General features: G+C 40.1%; 2 protein-coding genes across 7 annotated transcripts; one reads left to right on the top strand and one right to left on the bottom strand.

The window, feature by feature from the left end:
- Window positions 1-1,258: 1,258 nt before the first annotated feature.
- Window positions 1,259-5,443, top strand: lhfpl5b (LHFPL tetraspan subfamily member 5b). The gene is made up of 3 exons (XM_046056385.1): window positions 1,259-1,670; window positions 3,880-4,116; window positions 5,210-5,443. The coding sequence occupies exons 1-3, from the start codon at window positions 1,262-1,264 to the stop codon at window positions 5,218-5,220; spliced, it is 657 nt and encodes a 218-aa protein (XP_045912341.1). The 5' UTR covers window positions 1,259-1,261; the 3' UTR covers window positions 5,221-5,443.
- Window positions 5,444-5,449: 6 nt separating this feature from the next.
- srpk1a (SRSF protein kinase 1a) lies at window positions 5,450-18,285 on the bottom strand. Of its 6 annotated transcripts, none has more exons than XM_046056379.1 (17): window positions 18,190-18,285; window positions 17,473-17,527; window positions 14,667-14,794; window positions 13,612-13,720; window positions 13,365-13,452; window positions 12,948-13,035; window positions 12,328-12,434; window positions 11,541-11,706; window positions 11,409-11,434; window positions 11,064-11,289; window positions 10,556-10,918; window positions 10,284-10,384; window positions 9,840-9,947; window positions 9,601-9,670; window positions 8,339-8,431; window positions 7,191-7,283; window positions 5,450-6,849 (listed from the first exon to the last, which is right to left on the bottom strand). In XM_046056379.1, the coding sequence occupies exons 1-17, from the start codon at window positions 18,200-18,202 to the stop codon at window positions 6,665-6,667; spliced, it is 2,019 nt and encodes a 672-aa protein (XP_045912335.1). In that variant the 5' UTR covers window positions 18,203-18,285; the 3' UTR covers window positions 5,450-6,664. The 6 variants fall into 6 exon arrangements, with proteins under 6 accessions (XP_045912335.1, XP_045912334.1, XP_045912339.1 ...); XM_046056378.1 differs by lacking the exon at window positions 18,190-18,285 and adding an exon at window positions 18,095-18,131; XM_046056383.1 differs by lacking the exon at window positions 7,191-7,283.
- Between the last annotated feature and the right edge of the window lie 661 nt (window positions 18,286-18,946).

Genomic DNA, 18,946 nt, shown 5'->3' with positions numbered 1-18,946 from the left:
CCTCAAGCTCCTTGTTATAAACACTGACTGGAGGGTGAAGGATACAGATGGTGGCATCCTCTGTCCGGCTGTCAGACTCGAGCCATAGTTGTTATCCCAAACGGCAGAAAGAAAACATGCGCAAGGAGTGAAGCCAGATGTGTTGTTTTAAAGGAAACTGTTAAAAGACAGTGATTAAGACTGACAGTTTCTACCTAAAATTGAATGATGGTGTTGAATATGCTCATTTAGGGGCCACAGAGGGGCTATTTAACAAAAAAACAGTCTCCTGAACAGCAATGGCTGAGAGAGCAGAAAAAAACTTGACTCACCACCATTAGATCTCTGTTTTGGTATCAAGCAAGTATGTTGTGTGATTTGAAGCTCCCCACATACGTGGTGATAGGTTTTTCCCATCTACACCGCTTCTAAGCCAGACCAGACTCAGCCTTCTCTGTTGTTCAGCTCACAGTGACATATTATATATATATATATATATATACACATTATTTTTCCTTCCTGTGTATCCACCATAAACCTCAGCAAACTGCCGGGCAGAATCCATATCCATGGGTTTTTAGACGCTCACTGAACATCACACAATGACATTTAAAAATATTGGAATGAGGTTTGTACTCGATTAAAACAAAAAACTCTTTGGTTGTTGTTTCCACTCTAAATACGTGCTTAATTAAACCTCCTAGTTATGTATACTGCTTTGTGTTTCATTTTGATTATTTAAATGATGAAAGTAAATATCTTGAAGTAGTCCTCATGAAAAGGGCCAGTTCTCAGAATGCTCGTTTTATATTAAAGGCAAACAAACTTGAATGGATGAGTTTCCTGATAGTGTTGATTATTCTGTTGTTCAACGTTTTAAAGGAGAAATAACAATCCTACTTCAACAAGAGTATTAGGCCACTCAATAAATTGCAGCTCTGCATGGGGGGGGGGGGGGCAGCCCAATTACAGTAAAGAAAGTATTTTGTTTCTCTCCACCACCTGAATGATCCCACATTGCTTGACAGCTCTAAGTGTCTGACGTCAGAGCAACGTCACTAATTAGAGAGGAGAGGTTACTGTCCAGGGTGCTGAATCCTGAGCCTTTCAGTGCAAAGCAGCTGCACGGTCGCAACAGGTGGGTGTGCGTTTAACGACTCAGGACATATGGATGGAGTATAAAAACTGATCAGAAAAATGTTCACTTATTTAAAGAAGATAGAGAATATTTGAGGGGGAAAAGTCCGACAAAACCTTTTTTTTTTCTTTTCTGCTTGCTAAGATGGACCTGCTCCCAGCCCAGGAGGCTGCTAAGATCTACCACACCAACTATGTGAGAAATTCCCGAGCCATCGGCGTCATGTGGGCCGTGTTCACCATCTGCTTCGTCATCATCACCATGGTGGTCTTCATCCAGCCCTACTGGATCGGGGACAGCATCAACACCCCGCAGGCCGGGTACTTCGGCCTCTTCCATTACTGCATCGGCAACGCCCTCACCTCGGAGCTCACCTGCAAGGGCAGCCCGCTGGACTTCGGCTCCATCCCTTCACCGGCTTTCAGGACCGCCATGTTCTTCGTGGGCACCTCCGTGCTGCTGGTGGTAGGCACCATGGTCTGCTTCAGCTTGTTCTTCTTTTGCAACGCAGGGAACGTCTACAGGATCTGTGCGTGGATGCAGCTGGCCTCAGGTGAGGAGGAGTGCGGTTTCTTCAGTGGTAGAAGGTAGGCTACATGTACTCCAGTGCTGTAGTTAAGGACAATTTTGAAATAGGCTACTTGTACTTCACTCCACCACTTCCATTTACTTCTTCTCCACTACATCTCAGAGGTTAATATGATATGTTTTACTCCACTGCATTTATTTCACAGTTACATATTACTGTTCAGATGGATGTTTTATATAAAAACGTAGTTAATGATTAAAGTACCCAACAGCATATACAGTATTAAAACTAACTCCACCAGCTCACATGTTTATTGTGCATTAGTAATAATAATCTGATGTAATATAACACAACGAAATGCTCCTTTCTGCATACTTTTACTTTTGATACTTAAAGTACATATACTTACTGCATGTACTTTTTGAATGCAGAACTTTTACTTGTAATGGAGGGGGTTTTTTTACATTGGGGCATTACTACTTCTACTTAAGTAAAGAAACTGACATCATTTTGTATTTATTGAATTATGTTTGTAGGTTACATTATGGTTACACTTTATTTTGTAGTCCAGAACTGACACTAAACTTACAACTGAGTGAAGATTACAATGCCAATGATTTACTTGGAGGTTAGACATCAACTGGTATTACATGAATAGTAATATCTACAATATTATCAGATTAATGATATTGAAGCATTGTGTGAAAAATACTGTGGAAATTGATTTTGTAACTATGTCACCAAAATGTCTACTGGGTTTAAGATGAAGGCTTAAAAAGAAAAGCCCATTCCTTTTACAGTTAAGATTATTATCTTGACCAAGGTCAAAGGTCACAGTCGATGAAGTTACTCCACAACTTTTTATTAATTCTACTTTGTAAAACCTTACAGCTGCTTTAGTATCAGCATCAAACTATCCAAATAAAGGTTCATTTGTCCAAATAAACGTTTAACATTTACCTGTGAAAGTATCAAAGTCATGAAACTTCCACAAAACCTTAGCCGAAGTTCAGCACCTGAATATTAAAACTCTGAAATGAAGCAGTGGGTCTGAAGGACAAGTGAGGCCTCTGAGGTGATCAACTCATCCTGTCGTGAGCGACCTTTCCACCTCTCTTGTTTCAGGTGTTGCGTGTGTGTGTATTGGATGTGTTGTTCTTCACTGTGGATGCCAATAGGGGATCCAGTTTCAACCCAGACTCTGACACCTCTGAGGGAGGATTGATTACATGTAACAAGATCAGGTGTTGCTGGGTTGTTAACTGGTCTAAACTCACACCTAAAACATACCAGGGCCAAGGAAACTATGATAAATGGTAAAGGCCTATACTAGTGGTGGAAACATTCAGATCATTTATAAGTAAAAAATAAAATAAAATAAAGAATACCAACACAACAATGTACATTAAAAGTAATGGATTTAAAGTCTTGCATTCAAAATCCTACTTAATTACATTAATCTGACGCTTTTATCCAAAGCATCTTACAACTGCTATATATGTCAGAGGTCACACGCCTCTGGAGCAACTAGGGGTTAAGCATCTTGCTCAGGAACACATTAATGGATGGGTCACAGGAGGAATTGAACCCAGGTCTCCCACACCAAAGGCATGCTCCTTATCCATTGCACTATCACCACTACTACTAATATGAAAGTTTTATCAACATATATATTTAAAGTAACAAAAAAAACTATGGAAGCCATGAGTTTAATCACTAACAGTGTGTATAAGCACATGATGTGTTTTTATATAAAATGAAACCTGTAAAGTAACTGGTAACTAAATCTAAATATAGTATATAAAGTGTAGCATGTAAATAATTATAATAATAAATAATTTTACTTAAGTACAGTTCTCAAATGAATCTACTTACTTACTTTCCACCGTTGTACATAACTTGACAATGACTTGCAATGAATGCAAAATTCTGATCTTAATCTAGGTTTGTGAAGTATAGCTACGGCAAAAACCCAGAGGAAACTTTACCAGATGAAGAGCATTTAACATTTAAGAACTTTCATAACAGTACATCATGCAAACAGCACTGCTGAGCATCCTTTGCCCTGCTGCATCATAAATGAAAACCTTTGGCACTTTATGGGATTACATCAGGCCTTATCCTGCACTGGGGGCTCAGAAGAACTTCCCTAATAATTATTTATCAAAGTAAGAGCACACAAGGGGTAATTATTGCAAGGCTCCGCCATTTCAGTGTCCCTCTTCCCCCGCAGCTGTGTTGATGGTGATGGGCTGCATGATCTACCCGGACGGCTGGGACTCTGCAGAGGTGAAGAGGATGTGTGGCCAGAAGACAGATAAGTACAGCCTGGGGAACTGCACGGTGCGCTGGGCCTACATCTTGGCCATCATCAGCATCCTGGACGCCCTCCTCCTGGCATTTCTGTCCTTCACCCTCGGCAACCGGCAGGACAAACTGCTGCCAGATGACTTTGAGGTGGAGGGAGCAGGTTAGTGTTAGCAGACTTATCACAGTGGGGAAAACACAGGGGCTACTGATAATAGTACTATGTTGGTTTTTTTTATAGTGCAGCATTTTTTGCATAACCAATTCGTAGTAGTGGAAGTTTTGTACATATACAAAGACAGATTTAAGAATGGGACCTACTGACTATTTTGTATGTATTATTTTAATTCAGTGCTTTATTTACATCATTTAGATGATTTCATTCATCCGATTGCCCCCGAAGGCTACAAATATGATGTTATGCTTTTTCCTTAAAGCTCAGAAGGCATCATACTGTTGCCAAAACGTCAGCTCATGGGATTAAGTCTAAGCTTCATATCCATCATTTAAGTTATTAAAGAAGTTTTCTCCATATATTTAACTTTAGTTTGAATGTCTAATAACCAGTATTGAGGAGTTAGTTTAGTAATAATAATGCATTTTATTTGTCTGTGCCATTCAAGTCACCCAAAGACACTTTACAAAAACCAGGTAATACAGTTTATACATAGTAAAAGACAGAAGTGGCAAGAACAAGCCAGCAAGTACACTGATAATAGAAACATTATGATACACAAAATACATTGACATTACGAAGCACCAGGAAAGGCTAATCTAAACCTGAGGTTTCAGTTTCAATTTAAAAGAACCAACAAATGCACACTGGAGAGAGTAGATGGGCATCAGGGGAACGTAGTGAGCCCGTAGGTGTGTAGAGATGGAGTAGATTTTATAAGTTTTGGATGTGCTAGGCCATGGAGAGATTTATAAACATTAACTACTTAAAAGTAGATGTGGTATTTCACTGGGAGCCAGTTCAGTTGTCGAAGCTAAGGGGTGATGTGCTCCCATCATGATGGGATCGCGTGTGGCAGCGAACTCTTGCAGCCAGATTCTGTTCATACGGGAGTCTGTTAAACAGCCGAGTGGGTATAAAAAGGAGAAGGTCATTACAGTAGTTAAAAAGGGATGTGCTAGTCATGAATCAAGGTCTCTGCTTCAGAGTGGGAAAGAGAATGCTGTAAAGTGGTAGACCCAGTGTCTGGAATCCATTAAATAAAAAGGTATCTATGAGAGTGTTTTTCCCTCCTTTACAGGAGACCCCTGATGAACACAAACCTTCAGGACCACCGTGTGATGCAGATGTACTTTGATTGTGATGAACAGGCATCTTGAAATGTCTTGATTTGCTTCAAGTGAAACCGTTTTCATAGTTGTATTGACTCTGGGTTAATTGAAATTTAACAGCTCTTTACTGCTTCACAAGAGCTGTCGTTTTTTATTTTGTACTTCATGTCAGACACCTAATAAACTCACAGAAACAAGCGTGACAGTCATTTTGTGCTGTATGAACATCTGTTTTATTGTATGGTGTGTTGTACAGTTTTTTAAACTGACAGCTCACATAAAGTCTTTGCTCTTGAATTTCACACTGATGTAAATTTTGTTTTTTCTACCTTGGCCTCAACAGATACATAGGTTACTTTAAAATATGATCAGTTTGGGACACCATTACATAACATCAGATCTCACCATTTCTATGGTAAAAACAGTGACATTATTGAACAGTTGGCCATACATACAGAACACATCTTTCATACGCTTTATTAAAACACAGCTACCCAGCTAAATAATTTTAGCTAAGATATAAGATTTGTTAAAAACTGTACATAACTGTAATATACATAAAGGCAAAGTCTTTGGTACAGATATATACAGTTTATTTTCATTACATTTTTTTTCCTTTAAATTGGGCTTCTTAACATAGTCATCTTGTTGAAACCTTTAAAACACTATTCCTGAATTGTAATAAGTGTATGAGAATACCAGCCTCCCATTAGAATGAAAGATCTAATTTATTCTAATTAACTAACCACCACGCTAAATACCAGGTGAGAATGGATTTGTTATGGCTAAATAATATGACCTACATTATCGGACAGTGGGCTTCTCAGTAAGAAACTAGAGTTTGCTGGAGAAATGCTAATACACAGTCAGTGTAAATGTCAGCCCAGTGTGCAACTTCCTAAGCCTACTTTACAAATACAAAATATTTACCTTACATGTGTAATATAAGATAAAATTATTCAATAAAAAAAAAAAAAAAAGACACACAACAACACAGCACTAATGAAAATGCACGAGAATAGAAGTGATAGCGGGTCCTTTTTTAAAGGGGACAAAAATGACCAATAAAGGCTACATATCCTTGCTTTGTTTGGGTTTTAGTGCAGGAGTGTAAAAAACAAGGATGAGTCACTAGCAGTACAATAACAGGTTTGCTTCGTTCGCACAGCAGTTGGAGCCAACATAACCATAAAAGTAAAATATTCCACTGGATTCTGGACGTCACCGCGCCAAGAGAAGAACCAACAAATACAAGGCAAACATACACAGAAGCTTTAGTTCAAGAATGAGAACATAAGAGACCCAAAACGACGAAACAAAAAGAGAAATAAATATTCATCTGATATGCCCAAACTGGAAAGTGATCTGTTGCAGTCTCTGGAGAAGGTGAGAGGGAAGGGAGGTGCAATGGCTGGAGGGCCCCACTAGAGGGAGAGCCAGGGGTGGCGCAAGCACTCTGCGGCCGTGGCTCGCTTCTCTGGGATCAGCTCCAGCATGGGAAGCAGGAAGTCAGTGAAGCACTCGGCTTCTTCACGGGGCCACTCGTACTTGTCAATCAGCACCTCCAGCAGGCCCCACGGCTTCAGCTTGGTGATGTGTTTCAAATCACCTGCAGACGACCAGTCAGTCAGACAGCGTTATATCAGAGCGGTGTAACTTCACTACAACAAGGTAATTAAATCTGTGAAAACATTTATTAATATCTAGGCATACTTTCAATATTTATAATATACTTTATTAACCGTAAATGTGTTTCCAAATAGGCATTTCTTTTGAATAGCAATATCTAACGTAGGAAATTTAACAATAAAAAGTGAAAAAACTAAAACATATGTAAAAATAGTTATGACTATTAAAAAAATCTCTATGGCATGATCTAGACCAGAGACAGAGAACCTCTTCTAATCTTGACACCGATGCTTGCTTCTTTTATTCTCTTCTCTTTTTTACCTTTCTTGGTGAAAAAATCCTTGGAATATTTGCCGTTCATTATGAGTTTGCGTGGGACGCTCCCCAGCAGCTCAATGATCAGCGCTATATGGTCTACAAGGGCAGACGATTGCAAGAGGAGAGGGGAAGACAGAGACAAGACAAACAACAGATTTGTCAGACAGTGTCCCAGTCACAGGCCCACTCTGGGTGTGTGTGTGTGGAGGGCTGAGGTAGAGAGGGGTCGGGCTAACAGCACATGCACACTTGGGCCAGATTATTGCAGCGTTTGGGGTGCACAGACCTACAGTTAGGAATCAGGTTATCAAATATGGCCACCAGACATTACAAGAGCTGTAAGGTTCTTAAACTTTTTCCAGCTCTTCTTCAAGAATCAGTAGATTCAGATTTGCCATGGCAGTCAGAGACACAGGGTGGGACACGAACAAAAATCTCATATTGCTGGTGACGAAGTCATACTACAATTAGGGTGGACAATGCTCTTTCTGAGATTTGTAAACAGCCTTTTACTGAAATATTTCAATCTCAAATCTTTAGTGGACGTACCTTGACGTGTCGCAATTGCCTGCAAGAATTACATTGCAAGCCAGTCTAGCTGTTGCAGACTGCAGCGTGCTGCGCTCAATACTGGACCAATTTCAAAAATTGTTGTCCCAATTACTCACATAGACACAAAACATGGGAAAATAGTGTGAGAGACTCCTTTGAAGTTAAGTTAAATGCAAATTAAATTAGTTAAAATCAAACCACTGCTGTGGCTGACTTTACACTCTTGACTCCCCTGTGGAGGAAAAAAGTAATGGGAAATTCCCCTATGAGGATCAATACAGTACAAAGTGTCCAGCCAAGTCCTCTGGCTACAACGAAAGAGGTCCTAAATGCACTTCTAGCAGGCAATCTTTGGCAGAACTACCGACACTTGAATCGATGGCACTGTTCCAAGTGTTTTGAACACTTTGAACAGTGCCATCAGTGAACACAGTGTTGTTCAATATTTATTGGTCTGTATTGATTATTTTGCTCACTGGCCTGCAAACACCGACAAATTTGGTAGATCTGAATGTGCTGACTGTGCTGGCAGGAGCCTTCCCCCTTTCGTCTCCCATCCACCTTTCCCAGAGCGAGCCATTGGCAGAGGGGTAGCATACCTCTCTTGGTGAAGTATTCCTGTGAGTATTTCCCACTCAGAGCATAGTGACGAGGGATTTTACCAAGCAACTCAATCATGAGAGCAAGATGGTCTGAGAATGAGGCACATCAGAGGAGGAGAGGGGAGAGAGAAAGTCAGAGGGTAATAGTTTGGAGAGAGGAGGAGATGACAAATGAGAGAGGGGACAGGGGAGAGATTGCAAATAGTCGTGTGGAACGATGTATTACAAACAATGGATGATGACAGCCTAGTATTTACAAAAAAGCACAAGTATGGGATGCCTATATTATTTTTCCACATCAAAAGCTATTACAAAAGTTTGAACACATGTGGGCCATTAACTTTCACATAGGCAAACAAACCATCAAGACTGAATCAGCTTGAAAATCAGGCTTAAAGCACAGCCACAGTGAGTACAGCAGATTATGATACAGGATGAGTGATGATCCAAGTCTCAGCCAGTAACACAACAGAGAAAGCTGTGGAAGAACATTAAGCAAAAGCCTCATGAGAACATGTGCTGTAGGTGCAAAAAGCCAATTCATAGCTGCGGGGCATGCAGCAATAAACTGAAGGTTGTATCTTAGCAAATACCAAACTTGTTGCAGCAGAAGCAAGTCACTACAGACACCTCGAGCTAAACAGCAAGCCAATACCAACGTAAAGAAAGCATATGGAGGAGAACAAGGAAACGTGAAGAATGAGTGAGGAGGTGAAGAAAAGATGAGCAAGGAAGTGAGCGATGGCCCCGTCTCCAGTGTAGCAAAAAAAATAATGTGGTTTGAGCTGTTAGAGAGGAAATAACCACAGGAACGCTGGCACTCATCATTTCATGATTCACATCTACATTTCTTCTAAATTTGAAATCACTGCAATGAGAGTACCTCATTTAAGTGTTAACACTGTGGAAATTTAAGCCAAGTGTACTTCAACTTACTGTGCAGTCTGCACAATAAGCTGGAGTGAAGGCCACAACTAGTACACAGTAAGCATGGTATACTGTGAAACTCTCATTAGATGTGTGGATGTTTTCAATCATTTGTAATGGCAATAAAACACCAATGGAGGCCAATTTAACAAGAAAAACATCATGAAGCTTTTCACAGTAGCAATAACTGTTAAATGTTACCACCCATGCTAAATGTCTCTTACCCGTGAAGCATACATTTCACAAAATACTACTAAATATCGAATTTAGGATTAATGCTGTGAAGTCATAAGTGGATTCAACAGAGAAAGAACAGGAAGTCTCAGCAATACCTTCATCTCTTGAATAATCTTCCCCAGAATGTGGCTCAAACAAGTAGTCCCCTGTGGCAAGCTCAAATGCCTGAGGAGACAACAAAACAATCATAAAAACAGGAACAGACTGTACGAGGGGAAATATTTACTTCCTCACATCACTTGCTACACTCTCACAACTCTACTGAGGTCTTTTCAAGGTACATCCAAGTATTTGTGAAACAGGGCGATAGCTGATAGTCCGTGCAGTCTCTCACCATGCAGGCTGTGCTCCATATGTCGGCCGGTGTGCTGTATCCAGAACCAATGAGTACTTCTAAGGAACGGTACTGCCGTGTCTGGATGTCTTCTGTAAAGTGCTTGTGCTGAGAGAGGGAGATAAGAAGACATCTGAACAAACAAGATTCCATAACATGTGTACATGCCACAGCCAACAGATTGGGTCCCATTATGATGGGAGAAATATATTAAAAAATTAGAAATCTGTGAGTGGACTCTGCAGAAGCCTGAAGGACTAGCAGAGCTGTATCTGACTTTATCTACGATTCCATCTTAAATCTAGATCAATACCACACATTAAACAAAGAGCTGGAAGATTTAAGTATTTCTATTTTGGTAGCTAGATGACACTGGATATGTCTCTAGCTGGGAGACGTCATCCCTAATCAGGCAATCCCTCAGGTCATTAGTAGGCTACTCACCACCCAGCAGGCATTTCCCAAATCTGCAATCTTGACCTTGATCTGGTCTGCATTGAGTGGCTCAAGGGGGTTAACTAACAGGGATCCTGCTGTTAGCTTGCCTACATCAGAGCAGAGAGAGAGACACAAGAGAGATAAGGACGGACTAAACATCTAATAAAACAAGAGCCTAACAGTCAGTATTTCAAAGTTCCCATGGCTGAGCCCTTATTAAACTTCCGAAGCCAGCCACAGAGGACAGCTAGTAGATTTACTGATTTTGGCTGACTGACCATTTCTCAGGCTTTCCTGGGTTGTATATTGACAGTCAGGACCGTCGTCCTGCAAAATGCTTTGCTCGAGCTCTCCCTCCTCCAGCCCAGCGAGAAGGTGTCTCTCCATTACTCCACTTCTGTGAGCACCCCTGTCTTTAGTCTCTGCATCCAGCTCCTTGAGATCTGCAGAGTCCACACCGTTGCAGATGGGGTGAACAAGGGACTCCTTGCGTTGCTCCTCCTGACTGGCACATTCCTCTGTGGGCTCTGCGTTGCCATTGTGTTGGTCTTCGTCCCTCCATTGGGACTGCCTCTGGTCTACCTCCACATGGCCATTACAGTTCAACTCTGACAGCCCTTCGGGCCCCATCCTCATGAGATCTGCATTCACAACGTATTCGAAAGAATCAGGAGAAGACAGAGGGAAATTCTTTTCAGATGACTCATACCAGGGATTTTATTCAGAACTTTAATCAATAAGAAAAAAAGTTTAAGAAGCATTACTCGTGTGATGTTGGCTTCTTACCCTCCGTTTCCTCATTTCCTAGCTCGAGAAGAGACACCTGTCTGAGAGGAGCGCAAGCCCGTCCCTTTGGAGACTGCGGGTCCTCATCTTCATCCTCTTCCTCCTCTCTTGTTTCTGTAGTCTTCTCCATCTCCTCCAGGTCCATGATGCACTTTTCTAGCAGCTCCGCCTGACGCTTCTGCTTCTTTTTTAACTTCTTCTTCTTGTTCTTGGACATTTTTACTGTCTGTCAGGGATGAACATAAGAAATAAAATATCACTCATGGACAGTAGCACATGTGTGTTATAATGAGAATGTGGGAGACAACCGTCCTGTGCAAAAAGTAAATGATAAAAAGGTTGTACCTGTTTTGGAGCAGGTGCTGTGCTTACTGAAAAGTGAAAATCAGACGAGTCAAAAACTGTTACCAAGCTGTGCTCATGAATGCACATGTGAACATATATGTTTGTATGTGTGCGTTTGTGTCCGTCTCATACTTGCTGAACCAGAGGGGGGAGGCGCCCCAGCCCTCTGCCACTCTGTGGCTTCAGCTGCGAGCTTCCGGACATAAGGCTCATCAACACTCATCAGGATATTCTCCGGCTTGATGTCTGTGTGGATGATCTCACACTTTGTGTGCAGGTAGTCCAGGCCTTGGAGTACCTGGAAAATGAATGAATGGGGAGTAATTGACTAATTGTAAAAGCTTTACTGTATATTTGAACTGAAATAAACACTTTTTAATATTTCAATTTCCTTTTCTCTACGTCTCTTTTGGTTTTCCAGTTAAAATATGTGGAATAAAAAGACTGATGCATATGGGCCTCATAGAAACTCAAATCTAGATAATGAACTAAAAATACAAAAAAAAAAATCAATGTAATTAGCTATTGTTATAGATATCCAATGTAAAATCAATTATTCACGCATAAATAATATACTTAATACCTAGTGCCAGTGTATATATATCTCAATGGAGTCTTTTGTAATATACTGCTGAATCAGTTATTCGTCAGAATGACAAAGTTCACAATTAGTTAAAAAAACGCAAACAATTTTTTTTCAACATTTTTTTTTATCTCACTCGATCTGTCATGTTAAGAGCCTTGTTTAACTTTCTAACTGTCCATATGTTCAATTATGCAATGCCCCGCCCTGACTGCTTTCCACCTGTCAAACTGCCTGGGAGCTACCTGGCCCTTGTAAACTAGTACAAGCTACAAGCAAACCTTAATCACGAGTCACCAGCACACAATAGGCGCGACACTGCGGGTCTCAGGTTACCTGTCTTACGATGCTCTTCACACACGGCAGGGGCAGCCCTTGGTAATTGGACTTTATTATCCATTTTAACAAGTGATGCCCCAACACCTCAAATACCATGCAGACATCTGATGATCGCAGCAGTTAAGATATTAACAGTGCAATACAGGTAAAGCCAAACTTAAAAAATCCCATCAGAAGAAAACAATTTATTAAAACAATGTGAGGCCCTGTGGTCCATTTACCTACAGGAGGAGTAGCATTATTTATATTGAAAAGAGGGCAGCTCATAGGAGTGCAAACACCACAGCGTTGTTACAGAGTCTCATATTACAGCTCCAGCAATCCTTGTGGCATTCAGGGGATCTTACTAAGCCAACGCGTTGTGATAGGTGGAGGTCTGTTTGGGACACACAAAGCTCCATTTCCTACACCCATCACCTGTTGTTTACCTTGTTTCTGGCAAACTGCCCTCCAGCTAAATTTGACACTAGGGGACAGATTGATCCTTTTCTTTGACAAAGTATTTTTCTAGGAATTACACAGGCTTTAGTTTTTCCAGTAGGAAGCTATTAAATGGATCAAACCTGGGCCATAAAACATACCAGGAAGCATTAGCGATATTTGGCTGTAAAGGATACGAGTTCCATTGACACCAGAGATCTTGAAGTCGTCTAGCAGCTGGACCACCATTTCCCGGTTGGGATCATTGGGGTCTGAGTTTCTTACCTGGGGACAAAAAAGGAAGAGCACAATCGAAACAATCAGGATTTATACCGACTAAAGTTAGACTGAGCCAATAACGGATTGCCGTACGTGTCTCATAGTCATGTAATACTGCTTGAACACACATGCCTAATATGCTGAGTGTTCGAACGCAGTACTGTATGTGAAACATTACGTAAAGTCTGTAATGGCTTACAGTGTAAACAAGGTCCTGTTGTCCTTGTGATAGTCTTTTTACAAAACAGTGACTGATGTGCCTGCGCTGATGGAATTACTGTGCTTCCGGATGTGATTCCAATTCACAAAAGTGTGTAATTAACTCAGCTACTTACAGATCTGAGGAGTTTGATCTCATCCACTGCCGTCTCCGTGTAGTGCTCCGCACTCTTCACCACCTTCATTGCGACAAACCTCTTCACCCTGCAACCACAGAGCAAGTAACGTTCGCAAACAGGAAGCACCGTACAAGGTCCTACCACAACAGTCTCACAGTCAGCTGCTACTCAATCTGCATCCAACTTCAGGCCTCAAAAACAAAAAACAGTGCAGTAAGAGTATGCAGTAAATATTTTTTCGTACTGGATGTCCCAGGCGAGCCACACGGTGGAGAAGTGTCCCCAGCCCAGTTTCCGGATGACATGGTATTTTCCGTTGTAAAGGTCTCCTACTTTCACGTGGTGGTAGCCGCCTAGATGAGAAGAAAATGCATGTTGTTTTTTCAAATGTCCAGACAGTCAGGTAGTACTCTGGTTATTTTAACTGTCATATAAAACACCTCGAATGGGTTATCTTATTTTAATGAAGAGGCATAACACAGTCCCTCCAGGATTTCATGATGTTGCTACTATTAAAACAAATTCAACAAATCCCTTTGAATTCAACGAGACTTGCAATTTTTACCAATCAGCGCAACTTTTCCGGAAATTTGACCCATCATCGCCATTTTCCACAAAACGTTGTCATATGTCAGCTTGTCACTTCCTTGTTTATAAGACACAGCAGACATGTGCGATACCAACATCTCACTTTTGCCGTCAAAAAACAACACAGAAAAAAATAAATAAATACCGTGAAACAGTATCCGGATCTTCTTTGCAAAACATGTAGTATTGTGGTCGAACATAACAATCATCTATTCACAAACACTTTGCCACCGCAAAACATACTCAGAGAGTGGCAGAAACACACGGAGGACGTCAGATGAGACAAATCAGGCTGTTGCATCCCGGTCAATTGCAAGCGCTTAAAGAATCAAGGTAAGTTGGATTAAATATGCACGGTTAGGGCTAGGGCTGCGAAATCCTGGAGGGACTGTTTAATGACTCAACTTTAATTCTAAAGTTTAAAAAACAAACAAACAAAAAAAACACTTGACTTATTCCCACAATTTCAGTGCAAAACAAATTCCCCAAAACATTGCAACTTTCATCGCAATTTTTTCAGAAAAGCTGCAGCAAAAATCAGGCATTTTAGATGCAACAATGACTAAAAAGCCCCGCGAAATCCTGGAGGGACTGAAAACATTATTGGAGAGGTTCGCTGACTGCAAGTAAACACTTTGATCAAAATGTTGGTTATTCTCTATAACTGTTTTACAGTGGGCATGTAAACATACTAAGTAAGACGGGATTCACCTTTGCAGTAGTCATTGGGGTCCTCTTGCTCCTCATCGTCAGAGCCGAGAATCTCCTCAGGTTCCTCGGGTTCCTGAGGTGAGGCTTCTAGCTGCGGCTGCTGTCGACTTCTGGGATTGGCTGGCTGTCTGATGGACAAGTACACCAACCATCATAGACCTCATTAGAAACAACATGACATCCCTGACATCGTTCTTGGCAGAATACCAAGGTCCTTTTTAGCTGGAACTTTCACAGCATCTCTTACCAACAACCTGTCCAAATATTTGAAATGCATTCCTTGATGTCACCAAAACAAAGCGTTGTATGTAAAAACATTTAATTTAAAAACTTTAAGTTTTAATGTTAAACACCCTTCAGAATGTTCTGTAATTCGAATGACCTTGAACTCCATAAGCTCAGCAAATAGAAAGATGCCTATCTGATAGATAGATAGATACTTTATTTATCCCGAGAGAAAATCAAGTATCCAGTAGCATACGAAACATACATACATTAAACCTATATTAAAATAGAATTAAAATAACTTATAACGCAGTAAAACAGTGCAAAAACAGTAAACAGTGCAAATGGAGCGCAGATGGAAGTAAAGAGTGTCTGCCAATTTGTTTGAACTTCTAAATTGCTCCTTCTATAGATACCACAATACAATTCTATATAAGCAATATTTACAGAAATGTCTTTATGCATAGCTCTTCAGCTGATGTGTCATTTTAACACAGTCCTATTTAAGGTTCAGTCTGCAATGTATGTTATGTTACATTATTTAGGAAAATTGAAAAACACTGCTGAATTAGGACTTTAGTACTTGGTATTGGTACATAATAAATTATCATGATCCAGATCAAGAAAACTGCAGCTGCATTAAAGAACAAAGAAATACATGCATCATCATTAAGGATAAGGCCTGGCTAAAAGCCCGTGTGTTACTGGTGTCTCGCAATTACAAAATCTCAATCATATTGTCATTATGTCATTATGTCAGGTTGTCAGATGGAAGAGAAAGTACATCTAGAGAAAGTCATAGAAGACTGAACAAAAATTAAGATATGAAGAATATGGCTCATGGTTTTGTTGACAACTACAGACATAAAATGCACTTACATATTACTATTGAATATTAATATTAAGTCATACATATTTTTATATGTGAAATTAATATATAGCTGTTCCGACATTTCAACCAAGCACAATAGGGCATTTTTGACAACCAGGATCTAAAATGGTTCATACATATACACACAACATCCTATAATCTGTGTCAACAGTTCAGTTGCTAATATTAACTTGAAAGCCAAACAGCCTGATGTTACTTCCTCCACAGAGGTGATTAAGGCTGCTCATCACCATGGAAGCTGAGAGAGCACAAATCGCATTCAAATAAATTCCTAAACTGCTCTATAGTGTCACACAAGTGGGCTGCTGGTTTCCACGTAATCTACAACCTACTAACCAGACACGGTTATCTGAAGCAGAGAGGTTTTACCGCATGTTTGTGCACCACTGACAGAACAAACTGCTGCGATTACTGAATTAACCAAAATGAATCAGACTTTCTAATGATGTTTTTACCATTTGATATGCATTCGCTACACTTGCATTACTGCAAATCTTGTCATTATTAACCCATTAGTGTGAAGCAATCAGAATTGGCGTAAATAATGAATCTTCTTAACTCTCATACTCAGTCACAGCTCTTCAGTGACCTTTGAAGAATGAAGATAGCAATGAACAAAAAGGAATATTATCACTTAAATGTGGAGCCAGACACAACTCAAATTAGTCATATTTACATGAAACATGGATGTTGTAATTTTCATATTTTTTCACACTTTATGTGTAAAGGCAAAAGTGTGTCTAGTACTCAGGTTTTTCCGATGTGCGTTTTCCCTGAAAGGCTTACATTAAACATATATTCATCGTGACAACTGATTCAGAGCTACATCTCCTACACTCCAATAGAAATGAGTGTTTTCTCTTCTATACATATAGTGCTCAGCATGCGAGGATAACTGTGGCATGCAACTGTACTGTTTTAAGTTATATTTAGTTCTTCAGGATCATATGAATCTTCTGTCTAATGGACATGCCAGTTTCAGCCATGAAGAGAGAACACTGTCAGGCAGTGAGTATCTGCAATAGTGGGGTTTTCGCTTAAACACCATGCTTCGTTGGACTGATGTGGGCTTCTTCATTCTGTGGTTTTAAATATAGCACAGGCTGTTATGCAACACTCCAGAGGATGCCGCTGATGGCATGATTAGTAGATTGTTAGGTACACCATAACAATCAGTGTTGGTGCTCAATGCTTGAGTGGTCTGTTTTGAGCCCTCAATGCTGCATTATCTTAATGCAAATCATTCATAAATTATTTTGACAGTACAGAACAGGCAGTTTATTTCAAGCACTGCATACTCTATACAGATACCTAACAACGTATATCTCACTAAAACATATCTTATTAAAACATCTGTCGAATAAATAATGGTAGTGCCCCATTCAAAAATGGAAAGCTATGGAAACCAACCCAGAGTGTTCAATGTCATAATAATTTTGAGATTTGTCAGTCTTTCACTTCTTTATCTTTGGATCGTGCACAGAACAAAATGAAGCATGAGGGCAAGCATGCAGTCAAGGAGCTTGAGTCAGTTTCACAGCTAGAAGGTCTAGACCATGTACAGCACATGTGTCAACCTGCAACAAACAACCACCTCTGACTGAGTACACTTGACAAAATGCATGCCTGAAGGTGCCATGTACACCATGAAGAGACAACAAGCTTTAACTGAAGGGGGGTGAAACTCACTTTTTGACGGTCTTCTTTGCTTTCACCCTCTTCTTCCTCGCCTGGAGTGCTAGAACTGTCAACAAAAAGACATCAGTAACCAATTACTTTGCCATTGTCTGGTGGCCGTTTGTTGTCTAGCTGACACTCGAGACAAAAAAAACGATGACAATGTCTGAGGCAAAGAATTCAACTACCTCACCCTACAGCTCATAAACTCAGTCATTATGCACTGTATTGTCATATTTGCAACTACCAATATCTAGATCATAGTTGCAGTGCATCTGTCGGTCAGCCAGTGACCCGGGCTGATTTGGGAAGCCGTCTAACGTGAAGTTACATCACTAAGCTACAATAACCGTTCTTCCAAAACACTATAACGTTATGGCATCAAGTAATTTCACACACTCGGGTGGCTAGCTGGTTGGTTAACACAGTAACGGCGGGTTAATGTTGTCGGTGTTTTAGGTTGTAAAATATAAAGAGCTTGAGTGTTACACGCAGCTAGATAATCCTGACATGTCCCATTGAAGCTAAAGCTAATGTCTGAATAGCTAACGTAGCTCGCTCCAGCTCAACAGTGCGTGACAGACCCGTTCAATTAATCCACCATCTGAATATATACAGCTCGGCTAAACTTTACATTTGTGACTGTGGAGGAGCATCAAATGCAGTGTCAGCACACACACCGGCTAACATTAGAAATACAGTGTGCAGCGTGTCGGTGTAAAGGTTTACCTTTTCTCTCCATGTTGGCTGGATTCGTAGCCTAGCCGTTAGCTACACCACCAGTGATCGAATGTTCCACGCATGCGCACTGGTTCGTTGTGCTGGCGTTCACCTGGGCTTCAAACCTTTGTTTTATGGGTTTTTACCTATGGTTTTTACTATATTGAAGCTAACATTAGTCAGTGTCAAGACAGTGAACAGCCTTATAAAGAAGTATTTTATGTGATAGTACTATTTTTTTGCCTTTTTAACTTTTACTGCATATGTACTCATTATTAATATTAGTATTTAATTTACTATTTATTACGACCTTTCTGTTAATACAGTAAAATACTGTACATATCTACAGTCCTTATATTTGTATTTGAACCCATGCCATATCAACTCTACCAGTACTCATTATTGGTATTCATGTCTAATGCATTAATAGCCTACTATTTAGGCTATCATTATATTTCTGTTAATACTGTACATATACACACTCCTTTATATTTAGATTTTTAGATTTGTATATTTCATTATATTTTCTGCTAGTGTTGTAGTACTCGAGACCAGTCTTCAGACCACTTTTTGATGGTCTTGGTTTCGTCTTGACACGACCGCATTTGTACTCGGCAGGTGATGTGATGTGATTGGACAGACTGGATTCTTGAGGCTGATGTCAATAAATATTTAAAAGTCTAAACATGATATATTTTGTAATATTCTTATTTTTCTGATATATATATATATATGCATAACATTTTATTTTTTTAATGGCAAGTAG

Source organism: Micropterus dolomieu, linkage group LG08 (assembly GCF_021292245.1).
Source record: "Micropterus dolomieu isolate WLL.071019.BEF.003 ecotype Adirondacks linkage group LG08, ASM2129224v1, whole genome shotgun sequence".
NCBI lineage: Eukaryota > Metazoa > Chordata > Actinopteri > Centrarchiformes > Centrarchidae > Micropterus > Micropterus dolomieu.
The sequence above is the reverse complement of the archived record's forward strand: the minus strand, read 5'-3'. Positions and strand labels throughout refer to the sequence as shown.